A 21,057-nucleotide genomic window follows, 5' to 3' on the forward strand; every position below is an offset into this window, starting at 1 on the left:
AAAATTTCGTCACTTTTGGTTCAAATGGAAATCATGTACAATTCGAAATGGTCATAAACAATTTATTACACGCCTGAAAAGTAAAAGTTTATAGGATTATTTTAGTAATTGTTATTAGAAATGACTAAAAATATAATTAGAAAGTATTGCTATTCATAATAAAGCAATTATCTTTCAAACGCTTAATAAAATGTCCAACACATCTAGATAGCGAACGCTGGGATACGAATTTTCTTTATCGCAGTCGAATGTTCAGGTCGATTAGATATACTGGTAAGTTTCAAACAGCAGATTTTGTAATAAGGTTCTATTATTCTTATTTTTTTCTAATTCCTCTTATGGTATAACCATTTATTAATTTGAGATTGGTAGTATTTTTTTTATATTATTTAAAAATTCATCATCCACACGACATGGTAACAATATTTTCATGCTAACACACGATTGTTTTAATTATATAATTCGAAAATATACAAATGTATTATATATACTAAAAATAAATGAAATATATAAAATATAAAGTGCTATTATTCATAGTTATTATAAATAAATCTCTTTTATAAGATGATCAATATCAATATATAACTCAAGATATTCTAAAACTTGAATTCCATATAATTCAAATTCCTTTACTTTATCCTTCAGAGAAAACAAATCTTCACTCTCTCCACGAAACATATCTGAAATTGCTAAATACTTAACTCTTTTCTTTTTCATAATATATTCTTCTATATATATATAAGGGAAAATATCTTCACTATCATCTTTTTTTATATTTCTAATTAATAATTTTTTAATAAAAGTATTTTGAGAATTTATCAAGAATACTTCTAAATCATTTCCATTGATTGCAAGATTCAAATTCAAATATTCTAATTTAAAAGGAAGAATTTGTCCTAAATTTTGTAATATAATTGAACTAAAATTATCAACATCATGATAGGTAGTAATTAAAAGATAATTAAGATTGTTTTTAATATTTTCAATTAAATTGAATACTAAATTTATATTCTGATCAGGTAATTTATCAGGTAATTGTAAAAATTTAATTTTACTACAATATTTTATAATTAATTCAAATAATTGCTGCAGCAATTGTTTTGATTGAATATTTACTTCAATTCCAAAATCTTCCAAATAATTACCAGATTTTTTTAATAATAATTCTAATGAATCAATTTGAAAATCATCATCATCCAACAATAAAGATTTCAATTTAAATGGTTTAGTTATATTAATAATTTGTTGAACAAATTTAGAATCTAGAGATTCACAATATATAAAATGAATTGATTCTAAGCAATTCAATTGATTGAATACTTCATTTAAAACAATTATATTTTTAAAATCAATATAATAAAATATAATTGTATTCAATGTATTTGAACAATTAGAATTTTTTAAAGATAATAAAAAATGGTATAAGGGGAAATTATTATAACCAATTAAAATCTTATTAAGATTTTTTTGAGAATTAATGAATTTTGATAAACTTTTTTCTATTGTTGGATGATTATCATAAGGTGGAAATGGAAATATATAATAAAATGATGAAATTAAATTACAACTAGAACAAAGAAATGTTAAAAATTTTGTAATATTATCATCTATTTTACAAGAATCAAAATCAAGTGTGAAATTTTTGACATTACGAATGAAATTTGAATTTTGTAAAATTAATTCGAAAACATCACAATATTCATATTCCGGATAATCTAAAATTTCCAAACTATGCAAATTTACTTCATTTTCAATAAATAATGAAAATAGTGCCTGCCAAGTACCTTTAATACTTTCTTTATTTTGAACCCAACTTCTAATAGAACCTTCTTTATTATGAACCCAACTTCTAATAGAAAAACCAATTTCTTTTAGATTTAAACGTTTAATAAAACTAGGATAATCAAATAATGTATGTGAAGGAAAATTATGTAAATAAATATCCATAAAATTATAATTTTTAGGAAGTTTAGAAAAGTTAATTGAAAATGGATCTTCCCATAATAATGAAATTGCTAAACGACACCATAATCTATTTACCAATATACACGAATATAGTGTTTTATAATCATGATGAAGATATTGTAAAATTTTATTTAATAATTCGGGCAAATCTCCCGAAAATATCTTTGAACATGCCATTATGTTAGGCGAAAAAGAAAGAAGTGGAGAGAAGGAGATTTTCCGAAATTCATCAAAATATGGTAAATTTATTTCGGACCGGTGACACACAAATGTTGTACAACACTTACAACGCTGATTGGTTCCTATTATTTCCTATTTGCGCAGCAACACTACTTCTCATTCCTCTTACAAGAATCTAAGTCTTCCACTTTTCACATTGATAAACAAATACAAAAGATATTTATAGTAATCATACGTCAAATACAAATGCTAAAAAATAACGAAAAAGATATAGACAATTGTTAGACTGAACAACCTCAACAAGTTTACGAAAGGATTACAGAAATTCCTTTACAATAAAATCCATAACATTATTATAATGAACTCAAAAATAAGTTACCAAATCTCGAAGACTATTCATAATTTCTGGATCATGTGATTCGTAGCATATTTAGATCATTTTTACTTTAACTATTAAATTATGGATAATTGTATTGCCGAAGGCGCAGTAATGTTGTGCCGGTTGTGATTAGCCGTAAAATTTTTCTTAATAATTCACGTTACTCCGCCAAATCATGTAAATCTATTTTAATACGTCATCGTACATCACGTGAAAATGAAGTTCCATTTATATATTAAAAAAATTTTTTTCGGTTTTTAATCATATTCGTACGAACTTCATTTATCACATCATCAGTTGTTAAAGGAGAATTAAATATGATATGTGAAGAATGTAATAAAATATGTCTTGCAAAAAGTTTCCAACAAAATTTCAAAAATTGGACCAGTGGCAATAGTGGTATAGATAAATTTATCCAAAATACTCAATTATCAGATCCTCATGATAATATTGTAGAAGAAGCACTAGAATGGATACCCTATAATAGATTTTATGATATTGAATATATTGCAAAAGGTGGATTTGGTAAAGTGTATAGAGCAAATTGGATTGACGGACCTATAAAAGAATGGGATTTAGAAAATGAAAATTGGAAAAGAGGACGTCAAAATAAATTTGTAGCTCTAAAAATTTTAGATAATTCAAAAAATGTTACATTAGAATTTATGAATGAGGTATTATTAATTTATTATTTTTACAAAAATTTGATTGATAATTTTTTTAATATTGTTTTATTAATTTTATTATATATTTATTAAATTGTAGATTATATCACATCACAAATTATATGAAAATGATTATGTTGGTGTTGGAGTTATTAGATTTTATGGAATAACTCAAGATCTAGAAACAAAAAATTATATTATGGTTTTAGATTATGTAAAAGATGGAAGCTTACGAAATTATTTAGATAATTTTTATAATAAATTAAGTTGGTATGATAAGATTCACTCTTTATATAAAATTGTATTCGGACTTTGTCATATTCATAATAATGAGATAATTCATCGAGATTTACATGTTGGTAATATATTATTTAATCATAATATACGATTTAATCATAATTATATTTATATAACTGATATGGGATTATGTAAACCTGCAGATTACAAAGAAAATCCAAAAAACAAAGTATATGGTGTTTTACCTTATATAGCCCCTGAAGTTTTGAGAGGACAAAATTATACTAAAGCCTCTGATATTTATAGTTTTGGTATAATTATGTATGAAGTAATTTCTGGATTACCTCCATATCATGATTTAAGCCATGATAAAAATTTAGCAATAAAAATTTGTCAAGGATTTAGACCAAGATTTAATATTAAAGTACCCCAACTAATTTTAAACTTAATTATAAGATGTTTAGATGCAAATCCATTAAATCGACCAACATCAGATGAAATAAGCAAAATTTTAAAACAATGGGGAGTTGATTTACTTGAATCACGTAAATCACGTAAGTCACATAAATTGTATCAAACAGAATTACAAAAACAAATTAATGAAACAGATGAATTATCAACTAGTAACATGTTTTCAACTAGTTTAGCATTATCTTATGAAACACATTCAGAAGCTATTTATACAAGCAGATTACTCGATTTTAATAATCTTCCTGAACCAAAAAATTTTGATAATTACTATGAACAATATGATAATATAACATCTATGGAATATTCAGGTATTATTTTAACAGTTCAATTACCTCAAGAAAATTTAATAGAAACTAATGATTTTATTTCATTCAATAGAGTCACAACAAATTGATATTTCTCAATTGAAAATAAACGAATAAACGAATAACTGAACGCGACGCGTCCTTTTAACTTTTACATGTTATTTAGAATATGAAAAAAAATATCAATAATAATAATGCAATTGTGGTTTATTTAAAAAATATCAGCACGATAAAAAAAGCATGATCCTGTTTGTCTGTAGGATAGCGATGTTAATTCCTATTGGTCACAGCAGTATTCTTAATGACCGTCAGTTATTGGATGAGTCTTCGACTGATATCTCATCCAATAGCTATTTATTATCAGTCCAAATGTTTTAGTAATGTTTACTTTAATTTGTTAATTACATTATAATAAATTTAATAATGAGTTTTGCTAACTTGCCCCGGGTTAAATAACCTGGGTTAAATCACCCCCTTAAAATTTATATTTTACATCAATCATTTTTTTTTAAAAAAAAAATTATTTGTGTTATTATTCATTTTACTTTATATAAATTTATTCATTTGAATATAGAGTATAAATGTATAATGACCAAGTTTTCTTACATTCTCGATAATGTCTCTTGTTTTTGATTGTGACCATAATTTACAAAATTTGGGCAAAATTATATAATTAAATAAAATTTACTAATAGGTTGGTTAAAATCACCCAGGGTTAAAATTAGTCTTATACTTTGATAATATTACACATAAAATTCCTAATATTAAAAAATTTAAGCTAAATCATTTTTTGACTCAATTTACTCAATTTTAACTCTTTACAAACATCATTACATCTATGATTTCCCAAGAATAACTGTTTGATTCCATTTTTGCCAAAATTTGTTCTTCCAAATCTTAAAGGATCAATACAATGTATTGCTGGATCAGTCAATAAGAATTCATTATTAAGTTCAATTCCTTGAAGATCACAAACCACTAAATATTCTTTAGTATATTCATATGTGAAATGAACAAATGCTTCAAGAGTAGGTCGAAGTTCTGTAATTACACCGGTATTTGTATTGAATCGTTTATACTCTGCATCTTTAAGTCTTGGTTCGATAGTATAATATCGAGTATGAAGGTCAATAGTACCACTACGTAAAAGTCTCACATCAAGAAAATTTACTTTGGGAAGATTTTTTTTCCTTGCAATGAAATTAAATTCTCGAGAAAGAAAATATGCAACTGTAGAGATTTCTACTGCCTCAAGATACTTTTCAAGAGGATTACCTTTTCCATCATGAAGATATTCTTTTATTACCGCATCTTTTGTTGGAATACTTTTGATATCACGACCAAAATATGCATATTTTTCAACGCCTGCAGAAAATGGTTGGGAAGCAATCTTAAAGTAGAAACTTTTAGAAGTGAGATTTGATTTGTTAAAATATTTTGGATTTTTTAGTCCATCAAGAGATTTAGGAATATGATACCACATAGTTACTCCTATTTGGAATGGAAGAGTACTCCAATCAGGCTCATTTGGATTCATATCAAGTTTTTTTCGTTGAAAAGAATATATTTCTTTGGAACTGTTTCCGCTTCCAATAGTACTAGTTAATGAAACGGCAAAAGTAATAGATGTCGAAGCGGCTTTAATAAATTTTTCAAGTAGTTTAATTGGATCTCCTCCTACAAGATCAAATACAGGAAATTCACCAATTATATCACGGAATATTTCAAGCATTTTATCAGTTTCACTCGTAATTTTTCCAAAAAAGTAAAGTATATTTTTTGATTGCATATTTTCTAGTACGTTTTCTGCAGTTAATCCATTTGGATCACCATCCGGGTACTTATCATCTTCTAAGGATGTGAAACGACGACCATGTGGTGGATAATCACCAATATGAAGAAGAACCCGAGTGTCACTTTTCCAATCCATTTGAGTTATTGCTGCATTAAGACCTCCAAGAACATCCTCCGGAAGATCATCATTTCCAATGGGTAATACATTTTGCATATACTGTGTAAATTGGTCATATTGGTCGTTAAAATCAAAAATCTGCAGACGATTTAATCCATTGTAGTGATCTCGATAGCCACAAAAACCAACTCGAGGTTTAATGCTTGGATTTACATGTTTAACGTAGTTTAACACTTGTAAAATACAATCTTTGGCAGCAGCAATATGAGGTTGCATAGATCCGGTGCAGTCTAAAACAAAACAAAGATCGACTTCCATTGAACGTTTGATGTTGTTGAGCGTTTTAGATATAGCCTTTTCTCGTAAAATTTTAACTTTATTCTTTAATTCTTTTTGAGTATTACTAACCAATGTTGTATCGGAAGATAGAGTATTTGTCTCATCTACATAGCGTTTTAAACGTTCTTCAGTGAAGTTTAATTTGTCTAAATCAGATACAAGCGAGGAAGGGATAGTGGAGGTGGATGACGTACTAGTGCTTGCATTATTTGAGTTTTTTTTTAAACAGAACAACTTAGACATTTTTTAATATTTAAAAAATTATTTGAAGAAAGAAAAAAAAATTTAAGTAATGATGACTTCAATAACGTTTGAAAACGGAAAATTTTTAGAATTTATACATATGATAAGATCGACGGGTTGGCGCTCTTCCGTATTAACACAAATAAAGATTACAAAGATTAAATGATGTTACTAAATTAATAAATATAATGATTAATATTTGAAAAAAAATTCCAAATTATTAATGATTTTTATCTTGAAAATGAAATCTTTGTATTAAAATAGAATGTTAATAGGTTAAAAATAAAATTCAAATGAAAGTAGTGTTACGAAAGGAATATCCTTTTTATTTTCGAATATAGATGATGTCTTAAAAGCAAGTAATATTTCTTTTTTAAGAAAAAAAGCAATAAGAAATTTGATCAACAAAATAATGATGTGCATAATATTTGACTTTGAATGAATTTCCAAATAAATGGAAGGTAAATGATTTTCCCAAATTAGTACAAACAATAAAAATAAACTCGAAATTTTTTGATTGAAATATCCGTTTTTGCTTTCTTTATCATGGTATGACGTTGAGGGTACAAAAAAAAATTTTTTTTTTTATAAATAACTCGATAAGGTTTGTTCTATAATTAGAAAACTAGACATTAATAAACATATCACCTTCAATATCACCTTTCGTATATAATGATGGGCAATCAGACGTATCGTGATAAGGCGATTCACCAAAAAAGCAACAGACCAGAACAGGTGTGAAGGTCCCTAACAAGCTATTAAGTGAATAATAATGGTCGAGAACGAGTCTTTGAATTTTTGACTCAGGAGTAAACCCACTTGTAAATTATATCTAAATAGTGACTATAGTTCTGGCTAACTAGATCATGTGATTATCACATATCACATGATTGTGATTTCGGATGAACGGCTATTACATATAACTTTTCCACTTCCAATCAAGGTTCCGCATAAATCTGGTCCAACAATCTGAATTATGAACATGTCCCTTTTTCAAAAAGCAAATCCTGGACCGGTATTCTTTGGAATAGTCAAGGAAATAGTAATTTATTCTCCATGTAGTGAAACCTCTACTTTTTTTGTCGTTTTAAAAGAATCTTTATGATATGGATATGTTAACAGATCGTTAAAATTATGTTTCGTCTCTGTAATACGTTAAAAATGTAACGAAAAAAGTAATTACGGAGTTTTATATTTTTATCAGCTGAAGAATCAATTTCTAATTCATACAAAAATAAATAGTGAAATTATCTAATATTAACAAAATGATTCATTTTTTAATTTTTTTAGATAATGTATTAAATAATGTAACGAATAAAATGAATATGTAATGAAGAATCTACCTAACTTACAATTGTAAATTCAACAAATGACGATGATTACGATCAATTATTTAAATAAAGATTAAAAATTATTGTACATGAAAACATTGAGAATTGCAGTAGAATTGTTAATAAACGATGGGCACAGGCAGTTCAGACAAGTTTCAAGGATGCTAAAAATTTAATAACTGACGTTAATAAATACGAAAGACAAATTACAAAACCGCGTACTTAGAAAGACCACAATAAGCATACAATATTTTTTAGAAAGTGATTTGCTTATAGATAAAATAGAAAATTGATTGACTAATGAAATGTTGTTTTTTTAAAGGCGATTTTCAAAATAAAATGAAATGCGCAAAATGGTTAAATGTTTTTGAATATTAATTTATTGTTTATGTAACCGCGATATGTGGTAATCACATGATTTACGTAGAAGTGTTCTTGTAGTAGTTGTTCAGGCCTAAATTACAAATGACTGATGCAAGTCGTTCACGTGAAATAAATGCTTCGCTCAGTGCGTTTAAAAATTTGTCTTATTATCTACTACTTAATTGTAATGATAATTTTACGAATTATTGTATGAAAAGAATCCATCGTATAATCCCTATACCGTTATTTCTGTAAAAACTCCGTAAAAATGAACACGGAAAATGTAAATAATTCGATAAGTTCCGGGTATAAGGTTATTAATTCCGGAAATAAGAGCCTTTTACGGAAAAAAAGACGGAATATAAAAAACGGATCGACTTTTTATACAAGGAATGATTTTTTCTAAAAAAAATAAATTATTTTGATTTGTAATTTAATTTAATCGGGATTTTTTTGTACTAACGAATATTACCTTCGGATAAATATCAGTAATTTCAAACATAATAATAAGTCACTATGATTAAACGACGATAAATTTTTTCGATTCGTCAATAAATTAAGGTAAGCTTCCAGAATGAATAAGAAATAACGTTAAATCAGTCGTTTTCGAAAATGAATTTCTTATGCCCATTATAGAAATAATAAGAAAAATATCCCATTTGTTAAGTCACTTATACTACAGTAGTAGATCTTCATACCAACCGTTGTAGTTCGCAACCGTTAATCGACATGGAGACATCATAAATGCGTTTTCCAGAAAATTATTAAATAATTATTGCAAAATATCTATCCAGGATATAAATCTTAGCAGATATTACCAGGAATCATTAACTCACTAGCATTTCTTTATGGAATTGGGAAATCCTATAGTCCCACTATAAAAAATTTTTTAGAAAATTGACATATCGAAGTTTTTCTTTGGAATGAAAACTATTTTTCCCAGAAAACTTTTATAGGGTCCTATATAGTTGTTTATCCAATTATACTGTAAAACCCAAAATCCTAAAAGAACACGCCTTCACCGCTTTACAAAATAATTCTATTATCACATTTCTTGAATTTATTAAATATAATATTAAATAAACAATATATATTTCCTTCGCTATGATCGCTCGCTTTGTATTATAATTATAAAGTATTATATCATATCATAAAATGAATCATTTCCTTCAATTTAATTTTATCGTAGTTTAATTATATTCGTATTTTCGACAATAACAAGGAATTACAATAAATTTAATACCTATACAGTAAAACAAATTAAAGAATAATTCGAATAAGTTTAGGATTAGTAAAAGTTCAAAAAAAATAAGTAATATCTCAAAATTCAAAAAAAATTTTAATGATTATTTTAATCAGTTATTACATTCAGATAATTTATTTAAATCAACATTACATGAATCGTAAATTCATAATACAGTCACATTTTGATGTTAAATCCAATATATTATAAATTATTAAACATTACGCAATTTTAATTTTTTACAAATATCATTGCATCTATGATTTGCCAAGAACAATTCGCTAATTCCTTTTTCACCAAAATTTGTTCCTCCAAATCTTAAAGGATCGATACAATGTATTGCTGGATCAGTTAATAAGAATTCGTCAATAAGTTCAATTCCTTGAAGATCACAAACCACTAAATATCCTTCAGTGTATTCATATGTGAAGTGGGCAAATGCTTCAAGAGTATCACGAAGTTTTGTAATTACACCAGTATTTACATTGAATCGTTTATACTCCGCATTAAGTCTTGGTTCTATAGCATAATATCGAGTACGAACGTCAATACTACTACAACGTAAAAGTTTCACATTGAGAAAATTAACTTTGGAAATATTTTTTCGTTCTGCAATCAAATTAAATTTCATAGAAAGAAAATGTGCAACTGTAGAAACTTCTACTGCCTCGAGATATTTTTCAAGAGGATTATTTCGCTCTCCAACTTTAAGGTATTCTTTCATTACCATTTCTTTTGCTGGCTTACTTTTGACATCACGAGCAAAGTAAGCATATTTTTCAACACCCGCAGAAAATGGTCGTGAAGCAATCTTGAAGGAGAAACTTTTAGAAAAGAGATTCGATTTGTTGAAGTATTTTGAATTTTTGAGATTATCCAGAGTTTCGGGAATACAATACCACAATAGTGTTCCTTTTTGTAATGGAAGAATATCCCAATTGGGCTCATTTGGGTCCATATCGAGCTTTCTTTGTTGTAAAGTATATATAGAATCTCTGGAGTTGCTTCCAATAATACTAGTTAATGAAACGGCAATAGTAATAGATGATGATGTGGCCTTAATAAGTTTGTCGACTAATACAATTGGATCTCCTCCTACAAGATCAAATACTGGAAATTCGCCAATTATACTACGGAATATTTCAAGCATTTTGTCGGTATAATCTGTAATCTTTCCAAAAAAGTAAAGTATATTTTTTGATTGCATTTTTTCTAGTACGCTTTCTGCAGTTAAACCATTTGGATCACCATCTGGATATTTATCATCTTCTAAGCTTGTGAAACGACGACCATGTGGTGGATAATCACCAATATGAAGAAGAACTCTAGTGCTATTTTGCCAATTCAATTGGGTTATTGCTGCATTAAGACCTCCAAGAACATCCTCCGGAAGATCATCATTGGAAATGGGTAATACATTTTGCATATACTGTGTAAATTGGTCATATTGGTCGTTAAAATCAAAAATTTGCAAACGATTTAATCCATTGTAGTGATCTCGATAGCCACAAAAACCAACCCGAAGTTTAATGCTTGGATTCGTATGTTTAACGTAATTTGACACTTGTAAAATACAATCTTTAGCAGCAGCAATATGAGGCCCCATAGATCCAGAGCAATCTAAAACAAAACAAAGATCAACTTCCATCGAACGTTTGATGTTACTAAGTGTTTTGGATATAGCCTTTTCACGTAAAGATTTAGCTTTAGTCCTTAATTCATTTTCCCTTCTACTGACTAGAGTATCTGCCTCATCGGCATAGCGTTTCAGACGTTCTTCAGTGAGGTTTAATTTACCTAAATCACGTATAAGAGAGGAAGAAATAGAAGAGGCGGATGACGTATTAGAACTTTGAGTGTTTTCACTTGAATTTTTTTTCAAGTTGGACATTTTTAATCATTTAATCTTAATTTTAATAAAAAAGAATAATTTGAAAGATAAAAAAAATAATTTTGACAGAAGTTAAAAAAAAAATATATTGTGTGAAGTTTAAAAAAAAAATTATTTTGAATGAAACAAAAAAGGTCTATTTAAAAAAAATTATTTTGAATGAAGCTATAAAAAAGTCTATTTATTTATAATGCAGATTGGCGTTTTGATATGAAAATAAAACGAAATTTCGAATAAATATAGATCTACAAACCAAGAGTTACCTGTTAAAAACAAGTTAAGCAGGTTAATAAACTGGTTAAAATACAAATTCTTTATCCGTTATTTGTTGGTATAACGCTTAATATAATCATGTGCAGATAGGCAAAGATAATAAGGTTTTGAATTACCTTCCGAATTAATATAGATAATGAGGATCGGACATAAAAGAAACAATCTATATCATTGTACGAAAGCATCGTGACATGTTTTCAAGTGATGTTGCATACAAATGTAGACATTGGAGCTTAACCGGTTCCGGCTAGAGTTAGTTGAAGTAAAATCTTGCTAAAAATAATAACTAGTTAAAGTTGGTTTCACAAATAACTTGTTTCGGCGGTGAATGAACATATCACATTTCAATTATAGTATAAGTGTATCACTTTTTATCTTCTAAAAAAAAAAAATAAAATTATTAACCAATTATAGCAGATGATTGGTAAAGATTTGGCCACGTATATTTATCAACGCAAAGCACAATAACGATATTATTGTGTGACCCATTGATTATAGCTTAACGTTAATTATAGCTTATTTTTAATTTTTTAAAAATAACAAAATTATTGGCAATTATATTTAATATACGAAGCACGATAATTATTATTGTTCAGTCGATTAAAAATATGCGGGATTTTAATGACCGATATTTATATGAAACATCCAATATTGAAACCAGTGTTAGTAGTGTCAGTAGCTATCGGTCTTCGACCGATATCTCTATTCCCTTATCCAAAACTATTTTTTATGTGCAATTATATCGATAGTCTTCTTCGGATATAGCATATATTAACATCAAATTACTTATACGATAATAAATTCGTTATTCATTAAATAATAAACAATTTTAACATGAATTTGCGATTTATCATTATTTTTTAAAATAAAAAAAAAAATAATTTAATCTGATTACTACAAATTTAAATTCCGAGTAAATATTTTTTCTTGATTTACGCGATAATAAAAATAATTTCAATATAACACTACCAGAAATTTTCTTTCTATAATCAGATTTTATTTCTTATTCTCTTATTTTTTTTTCAGACAGAACCACTTTGACATTTTCTTGAATGTCAATAAAAATAATAAAAATTATTTTAAAAAACTATAAACAAAAAATTCTCAGAATTAATATTAGAAAATAATTTTTTTAATATTTCCAAATTAGTTAAAATGAATTTCCGAATTTATTTAGATAAGTTTCCAGACAAAGAAGATTGATTGGCGCATGTATATTGTTTATATATAAATACATATACATATAATGACATGCTATTTCATTACTACGACTGTTTTCTTTAACTAAAATCATATGATAAGTACCAACTAATACAAATGGTTAGGCAAACCCCTTAATTGGTTAAATGATCGGGTCATTTGTCGTATCGACGTATCGACGTATCGTGCTATTCATAACAATTTATTAGTCACCCTATACCATTTCTCTTTGTAGCATTGTTAATTATACCATTTATTTTATATGTACTGTATTATGCTATATATACTGGGTATATTAATAATATCAAATGATTTCACTTTATAAGAAACCTAATCGGAACTTGTAATCAAGTAGGTCCGAAACTTCAATAATATAGAATTCGGAAATGAGTAACATAATAATTGGCATCATGATCTTATGGTAAATACGGCAATAGATGATGTAACATGCCGAATATGAGCAAAATTGATTAATTTATCATGATCACGTAAGGCTATCAGGGATATAACCGAGGCACTGATTGCGTGGACAATGACAGCCAATCATTCAACCATATTGAATACTCCGTGCCTAATAACTTTATAATATTACAAGGTAAATAGAAACTGTACTGTACGAAAATATTTCAGCCAATCATAACTCATTGTATACTTTCAATTTTTTTTTATTTATCGTACAATAAAATCTGATTGGTAAGTTCTCACTTCATACAGTACAGTTTAGCTAACCATACAGTACAGTTTATATGTATACTCAATTCCATTTCACCGAAAGGACATTTGCCGAAAAATATTGGTTATTTATTGTTTTTATACTAAATATCATGCATACAAGTGTTAACAAACTATTGTTCAAAATACAACTTAACGGTTGGCTAAATTGTGCGCAGTAAAATTTGTTATACGGCCAATTTGTCAATCGGAGCGATAATCAATAAAAAAAAAAATAATTACTTAAGTCTTAGAAAATAGATTTCTTAAATTCTTGAACATTAGCCTATAATTATCAATGTATGAATTTTAGAATTGTCTATTCATCCTATTCAATTATTTTCGTCACCCCGAAAATAAGCACCCCTGGCCAGAATTATGGCGATTTTGGCCAGAATTATGAGGATCTTGGCCGGCATCAAGTGCAAAAAGTGGTGCTTATATACCGCAAAATACGGTATATTAAAAATTTGATAATCGATATGATTAATACCATTTAATGCGAGTTCCAATTCAACATGTTTCTCTATTGTTAACTGATTTTGACTATTATTTTTTTTTATTATCTTATTATCAATCTTATTAATCTTATTATGTGACAAATTATTAGGTATCTACTATCGTACAAATACAAATATATAATTTATCTATATAGAAGAGAGTGTGGTTTGCAATATTAAATATCCACATCTCTAGTCATTATTTCATTAGTTGTTGAGTCTTTGACTTCCTCCAGTTCGCTAAATCTATTATTCCACACAGATTAATTGTTCTACAAAACTATTTTCCGAGATTAGTTTCGTTTCTAAAACATAATTCATAAATCAGCTTCGCAGAGAAAAAATGATCGGTAGAGGTTACCTTGTCATTGTCCAAATTTGAACAAAAATTTTTCCTAGGGGTTGATCATATATATAAACAATGTCATAATTTTCATACCGTTTTGTTATCATGAAAATGAAATTAACAAATAATAAAAATCCTTAGAATTATTAAAAAAAGTATTAGGACAATGACAGATATTACCTAATATCAGTTTATTATAAGAGCTTACCCCCCCTCCCCCAGGTAAGATATATTATATATGTAATTTCCTTATATTGTATATATGTAACCTAAGATTTTCAATTACCCCCCCTCCCCCTAGAATATTAGGTAATATCTGTCACTGCCCTTATAAATCGGCACAATTTTATTTAGTTTATTAATTTTGTCATTTTTATACTGAATTTTAAATTTTTTCGAAAAAAATCATTTTTTCAAATTCTCATTATAATGAATCAAAATCATTATTAAAATATCAACTTCATGACTAATAGGCGTATTTAATAAAATTTTTTTTTTTTCTTTAGACTCTTGCGTTAAACTGCAATTTTTTTTTATCAATCAATCATGATATTACATTTTGTTTAACTAATTGTGACGTCACTTAAACTATAGCAAACTTTTTTTTTTATCAAGGAATTAATTAATGTATTATTTATGGAGTATTTCTGTATAAATTATTTATTAGACGGAATTCTGCGAATTCGATGAAATAATAATGATGTAATATTATGAAAAAAAATTAGAATTTTCTGTCAATTCAAATATACAAATATACACCGTCAAAATTCAATTTTCCAAATATACTTCGTCAAATACAAATTTCAAATAATGTCTTCAAATAATATGTCCTCTCTTTATTATTAAGGCTTAATGAATACATTATAGGAACGTCTATTAAACAATTTATGTAAAAATTCTATATTTGACGTTTTTTGTTTGTTGCGTAATATACCTCATTTTAAAACCTAAAAAAAATAAAATTTTACAATTCATATTACGCGAAACATTTAAAAATTTATATTAATAAACTTGAGTAAATCCTTCATCAAAAAATAAGAGCTCTCTATTTACAATTTCTAGATATTAGTCAAAATACGACAATATCATAAATCATATGTATTATAAGCCACAATTAGTCATCATTAAGCTAATTCATATTACTAGTATTAGATAAATTAATTGATGACTCGAAAATTTTTTTTATGAGTTAATTGATCAAATGTCTATTTATTATTAGTCAAAAGTATACTATATATACCCTTAAAATTTCTCAAGGAAAAATGAAAATCAAACTTCAAATTTTCAAACAAAATCAAATTTTTTTTCAAAATCTAAATAATTTAAAAATGTACTTCTTTTAATAATCCTATTGACAAATGCTATTCTATACATTCTTTTTATTTTCTTAATTTTATTTAATTGATTATTATAATTATTTTTGTATTGATATACAAAATTTCTCAATAATATACTTGTTTTATTCTTTATTTTAATAAAATTCATATTTTTCTCTTTAATTTGTTTTTTGTCTATCTACTTTCCCTTCTTTAAGCATCATGGAAGACAGTTATTCATACAACATTAATATGCTTGAACAGAGTGATTTTGAAAATGTGGAACAAATGCAGTATGAAAGCTTTGAAGAAGAAGAAGTTTATCAGGCTGATTCTGAATTGGAACCTGATATAAATCAAGAGGATCATTGGATAGCCATATCTTCATTTTTTCATGACAAAGGCCTTGTATAACAACAACTTGATTCATTTGATGAGTTTGTACAAAATATCATGCAAGAAATTGTTGATGAAAATAAGAATCTTGTGTTGCAAACAATTGTGGGAAACCAGGGAAGGGAAGGCGATAAGGCAAAATGATATTATATCTGATTTGGACAAATAAACTTATTAAAACTTACTATGCCTAGTGATGTTTCTGCAAGAAGCATGCCTTAGGAATTTAACATATGCTGCTCCTCTTTATGTCAACATAAAAGAAGAGACAATGATAACAGATCCTAGAATGCCAGAAAACAGAGAAAAAGCAATATTAAATGAAATTTTTGATGAAGATGATTTAAAATATGACCCTGAAGAAACATCATATGATGTAGAAAAGATTCCGGTTATGTTAAAATTAACATTTTATGTGTTACAAGGTTTAGATGACAAGAGTCTTTATGCTTTGAATGAATGTCCTTATGATCAGAGTGGTTACTTTATTATAAATGGTTCTGAAAAAGTGTTGATTGCACAAGAAAGAATGATGTTTATGTTTTTGAAAAATCACTGCCTTCACCTTAATATATATATATATTCATTCACAGCTGAAATTAAAAGTGCTATAGAAAAGGGATCCAAATTAATCAGTTCATTAATGATTAAGCTTTTAGCTAAAACAGCTGAGAAATAAAGGTGCTACTGGACAATCTACAAGCAACTATACCTTATATCAAAAAAAAATGTACCATATTTGTTATGATTATAGTTACAAATATTAGAAGCACTAAAATAAAAACCATATATAAAAGAAGCATTTGCAGTCCAAAGTATGAAGGTAGTGGCTGATTGGATAGGCTATAGAGGTACTGCAACAGGAATAATGAGAGACAAACATATAAAATATGCAAAAGATATTCTTCAAAAAGAATTGTTATTATACATTTCAACTGAGTATGGTTGTGAAAAATAAAAGCATTCTTCCTTGGTTATATAATTCATAGATATTAGCTGCTCTTGAAATGAACTAGATGATCAAGATCATTATGGAATTAAGAAACCAGTACTATGTGAAAGATAACACAGGAATAAGAATTATCTTCTCTAATACATTCAGTTATGATATATATCAAAAACAATGAAGCAAAAGAACTTGGTGAACATGAATTCTAACCAACCAATATTAGATCCTTACTACTCTAAATTGCTTGATGAAAGCAAACACTAGAAATTTTAAATCAATTCCTATCTAAGGAGCCATCAAGAAGCAGGCAGAATTGGCTGAACCTGCACACAAACTGATATTATGGCAAGTTAATATTCCTGAAAATGAAAAACATGTCCAAGACATAGATAAAGGAAGGATTGTCAAACTTCATGGTCATCTATTCTGCTTAGACCAAATCATGATTATGCTTTTAAGGAATCCACTTTTAATTTTATTGTTTTGTATATTATCCAAAAAGCTTACAAAGGATGTATCAGCATACCTAAAAAAGTGTATTGATGGTAATCATGAATTCAATTTGAATTTAGCAATTAAAGCACAAACAATTACAAATGGTCTAAAATATTTTCTTGCAAGGAAATTGGAAGACCAAAAAAGGCTATGCAGTCACAAGCTGGTCTCTCCCTTGATGAAATTCTTGCTAGTACAGGATTGCTAAACCAGATGTTAACATAGACAGATTCACAGAATTTGGAAGATAGTAAGACATCCATCACTGATTATGTAAAGGATTATTGCAGTGGAATAATTGATTGACAAAAGAAAATTATGAAAATATTTATAAACACTTTCATGGTCAATTTTTTATCTTAAGTGTTAAGAAGTTAAGGATAATAGAAAAATTATACAATCAATAGAAGATTCTAGCTCACACTACCAAAATGTTAGAGCTAAGATAACTTTAGAAAATAAAGGCATTTTTGAATGGGATGTACCCAAGAACTATTGCATTTTTTCTCAATAATAAATGAATTAGCAAAACCAGATGATACTAAGATAGCAAAAGAAATCTATATATGCTTCCTAGTACTAAATAAAGATATTTTAACTAAGAATCATTTTAATCAATTGATGTTTCTATTAAGCCATTCTGAGAAGAGGTATATCAGACAGTGCTTGAGTAAGTGCATCAGAAAATTTTAATTATGAAAATCCTGCAGGAAGTTTATTACTGGGTAAATTATCTTCAAATATTATTTTTTATTCATTAGAATATCAAAAAAGATTCTTTAGTTACTTTAAAGCTTTATAATATTGCTTTTGAAAAATATAAGTATTATCAAATTATATAATTGAAAATCATTTGAGGTGGATTCTTTTTATTCATTTAAACTTAAAAAATGCAATAGTTCTTGGGTCGTCGGAGTAAGTGCATCAGAAAATTTTAATTATGAAAATCCTGCAGGAAGTCTATTACTGGGTAAATTATCTTCAAATATTTTTTTTTTATTCATTAGAATATCAAAAAAGATTCTTTAGTTTCTTTAAAGCTTTATAATATTACTTTTGAAAAATTTAATATCAAATTATATAATTTAAAATCATTTGAGATGGATTCTTTTTATTCATTTAAACTTAAAAAATTAACTATTAAAAACAAATTTTGTGATAAAGATATTACATCCCAAATTATTAAATATTTGGGATTAAACTTTAAAATCTTAAAAAGTAAATATGTGAATAATGAAATTATAAAAAAATTAGTTCAATATAATTTAGATCTTGATACTTTAAATAGTAATTTATCATTTTTACCTTATTTGAAAATTTTTAAAGTTAAAAATCTAAATTATATTCAGATGCTTATTTAGATGATAAAATTTTCTTTATTAAATTAGCTGAAAGTTTATCTGAAACTACATCTCCTTTTATTAATTTGAAATATATAAATAAGAATAATTTATCTTATTTTTTAAATAATTGTCATAATTATTTAATTTCTTTAAATTTTAAATGGATATACAAAGTCTCTGCTAAAAAAAGAATATGATGTTTTAAAATAATAATGTTTTGGCGGTAGCGTCAAATAGTTGAATATAATATAAACTATGGAAAGAAAAAAAAAATTATAAATATAATTTAAAATATAAATAATCTATATTGCTTCTCTAAAAGTAAAATACATTCGTATCTAACGCAAAAAAAATGCAACGCATTAATTGATATTTGTGAATTGTGATATATATTAAGATGGAAAAACTTTAATTACGATCAATTTTAGAAAAGACAGATAATTTATTGACTACTTTGACTACTTTGGATATTTTTATGAAATGTGGATTGGGTCATCTTAAAAGTTAGTTTAAATTATATAAAGAAAAATAATAATAATTTAAATTAAGAATTAGTGATATAGATAAAGATTGGAATGTTAAAGAATTAAAAATATTACACCAGATTAAAGAGAAAGGAGTTAAATTAACACAATTCATTGATAATTATAAAGAGTATGTCGATATATATAATAACTGACGCGCGTCAGTGTCAAATTTTAAATAGTCTGCTTTTTTTATTAATTAATTTGACTCTAGTTGTATAAGTAAATCTGTGTATCATAATGAGTTACTTATAGAACATCTGATACAAATCGTCATTGAGGCACAACATATATATGAATTTCAGTTTTAAAATTTATAATTAAAGATAAATAAGTTCAATTCCTTGAGGATCACAAACCACCAAATATCTCAGAAAATGCAGGTTGAATGCCGGAATATTCTTGTGAAAAGAAGATTCCAAGTGGGAAAGACATGATACTACACGATGATTCAAAGATAATGATTCAAAAAACGTGTTTATCCATAGTTTTGTTTAATATATCGAATACAAAAGGTTAATAGTATTACTATGTAGAAGTTTCATATATATATTGAGATAATTTACTTTGGGAAATTTTTTTGTATTGCAATCAAATTAAATTCTCTGGAAAGAAAATACGCAACTGTATGGCTCACTTCAAGAGAATTGTTTCATTTTCCAAAATAAAAAAATTCTTTCATTACTATTTCACCTGTTAGATATCGAGAGCAAAATATACACATTTCTCAACATATACAGTTGAGCAACCTTACAAAAAGTGATTCGACTTATTGAAATAGTTTGAGCCCTTGTGTTCGTCCAGAGATTTAGGAATACAATACCATATAACCGCTCCTTTTTGCAATGGAAAAATATTCCAATTAGGCTCATTTAGGTCCACTCGAATTCCAATACCTGGATTGTATATTTGATGTAATGTAAGATACATGAGGCCTCATAGTTCCATTTTCATTGATGTTTAATTTACCTACATTTTCTGGAAATTACACGTTCAAAATATCAAGATATTGTAATTTTCCGGACATTTCCAACGACATTTTTTTTATAGTTATCATTCTAATTTATCTTTTTTATATAACTTGAAATATTTAATTTTGCATAAATAAGCAACGCGAGTTTTGTGTGTGAAATAAACAAGAAAAAAAAAATCTTTTTTTAATTTTTGATATAAAGGTATTGATTTTATTCTTTTATTTTGTTTAGCATAATACTCATAATACTAATTATTTTTTGATTCAAAAAATAAGCCTTTATTGTCTAAAAAAATGTTACGTTGATTTTTTCTTTAATGGAAATTGGGATTCATACGTTATACGCACCATCATAGTTTTGTCTCAAAATTTTTCAAATACATAATAAATTTGCAAAAATTCAATAAAATTTAAATGAAATTTATAAATTTTATACAATGATAAATCATAAAATCATAAATTCTTAACATCATATAATGATTTCATAGATTGTACATTTTCTGATAA

At 26.6% G+C, this 21,057-nt stretch overlaps 6 protein-coding genes across 6 annotated transcripts; 3 read left to right on the plus strand and 3 right to left on the minus strand.

Annotated features, from left to right (window-relative positions):
• Positions 1-540: 540 nt before the first annotated feature.
• Positions 541-2,142, minus strand: OCT59_015306 (uncharacterized protein; the record flags this gene model as incomplete). Its single annotated transcript, XM_025323895.1, has 1 exon — positions 541-2,142. One exon carries the CDS (start codon positions 2,140-2,142, stop codon positions 541-543), a length of 1,602 nt encoding a protein of 533 aa, XP_025189015.1.
• A 1,607-nt stretch (positions 2,143-3,749) lies between these two features.
• Positions 3,750-4,319, plus strand: OCT59_015307 (uncharacterized protein; the record flags this gene model as incomplete). Its single annotated transcript, XM_066139929.1, has 3 exons — positions 3,750-3,754; positions 3,883-4,205; positions 4,276-4,319. 3 exons carry the CDS (start codon positions 3,750-3,752, stop codon positions 4,317-4,319), a joined length of 372 nt encoding a protein of 123 aa, XP_066002756.1.
• A 168-nt stretch (positions 4,320-4,487) lies between these two features.
• OCT59_015308 (uncharacterized protein) lies at positions 4,488-6,696 on the minus strand (the record flags this gene model as incomplete). Its single annotated transcript, XM_025329904.2, has 1 exon — positions 4,488-6,696. The coding sequence occupies one exon, from the start codon at positions 6,694-6,696 to the stop codon at positions 4,981-4,983; it is 1,716 nt and encodes a 571-aa protein (XP_025189016.1). The 3' UTR covers positions 4,488-4,980.
• A 3,016-nt stretch (positions 6,697-9,712) lies between these two features.
• OCT59_015309 (uncharacterized protein) lies at positions 9,713-11,576 on the minus strand. Its single transcript, XM_025312681.2, has one exon. It carries the CDS (start codon positions 11,522-11,524, stop codon positions 9,848-9,850), a length of 1,677 nt encoding a protein of 558 aa, XP_025189017.2. The 5' UTR covers positions 11,525-11,576; the 3' UTR covers positions 9,713-9,847.
• A 4,516-nt stretch (positions 11,577-16,092) lies between these two features.
• OCT59_015310 (uncharacterized protein) lies at positions 16,093-16,410 on the plus strand (the record flags this gene model as incomplete). The annotated part of the gene is made up of 2 exons (XM_025323896.1): positions 16,093-16,278; positions 16,351-16,410. 2 exons carry the CDS (start codon positions 16,093-16,095, stop codon positions 16,408-16,410), a joined length of 246 nt encoding a protein of 81 aa, XP_025189018.1.
• A 52-nt stretch (positions 16,411-16,462) lies between these two features.
• OCT59_015311 (uncharacterized protein) lies at positions 16,463-16,945 on the plus strand (the record flags this gene model as incomplete). The annotated part of the gene is made up of 1 exon (XM_025309806.1): positions 16,463-16,945. The coding sequence occupies one exon, from the start codon at positions 16,463-16,465 to the stop codon at positions 16,943-16,945; it is 483 nt and encodes a 160-aa protein (XP_025189019.1).
• Between the last annotated feature and the right edge of the window lie 4,112 nt (positions 16,946-21,057).

The sequence above is a fragment of the Rhizophagus irregularis genome, chromosome 23 (assembly GCF_026210795.1).
Source record: "Rhizophagus irregularis chromosome 23, complete sequence".
Taxonomy (NCBI): domain Eukaryota; kingdom Fungi; phylum Glomeromycota; class Glomeromycetes; order Glomerales; family Glomeraceae; genus Rhizophagus; species Rhizophagus irregularis.

Coding starts and splice junctions, on each gene's coding strand:
- OCT59_015309 (XM_025312681.2), bottom strand. CDS start 11,524: ATGTCCAACTTGAAAAAAAATTCAAGTGAAAACACTCAAAGTTCTAAT.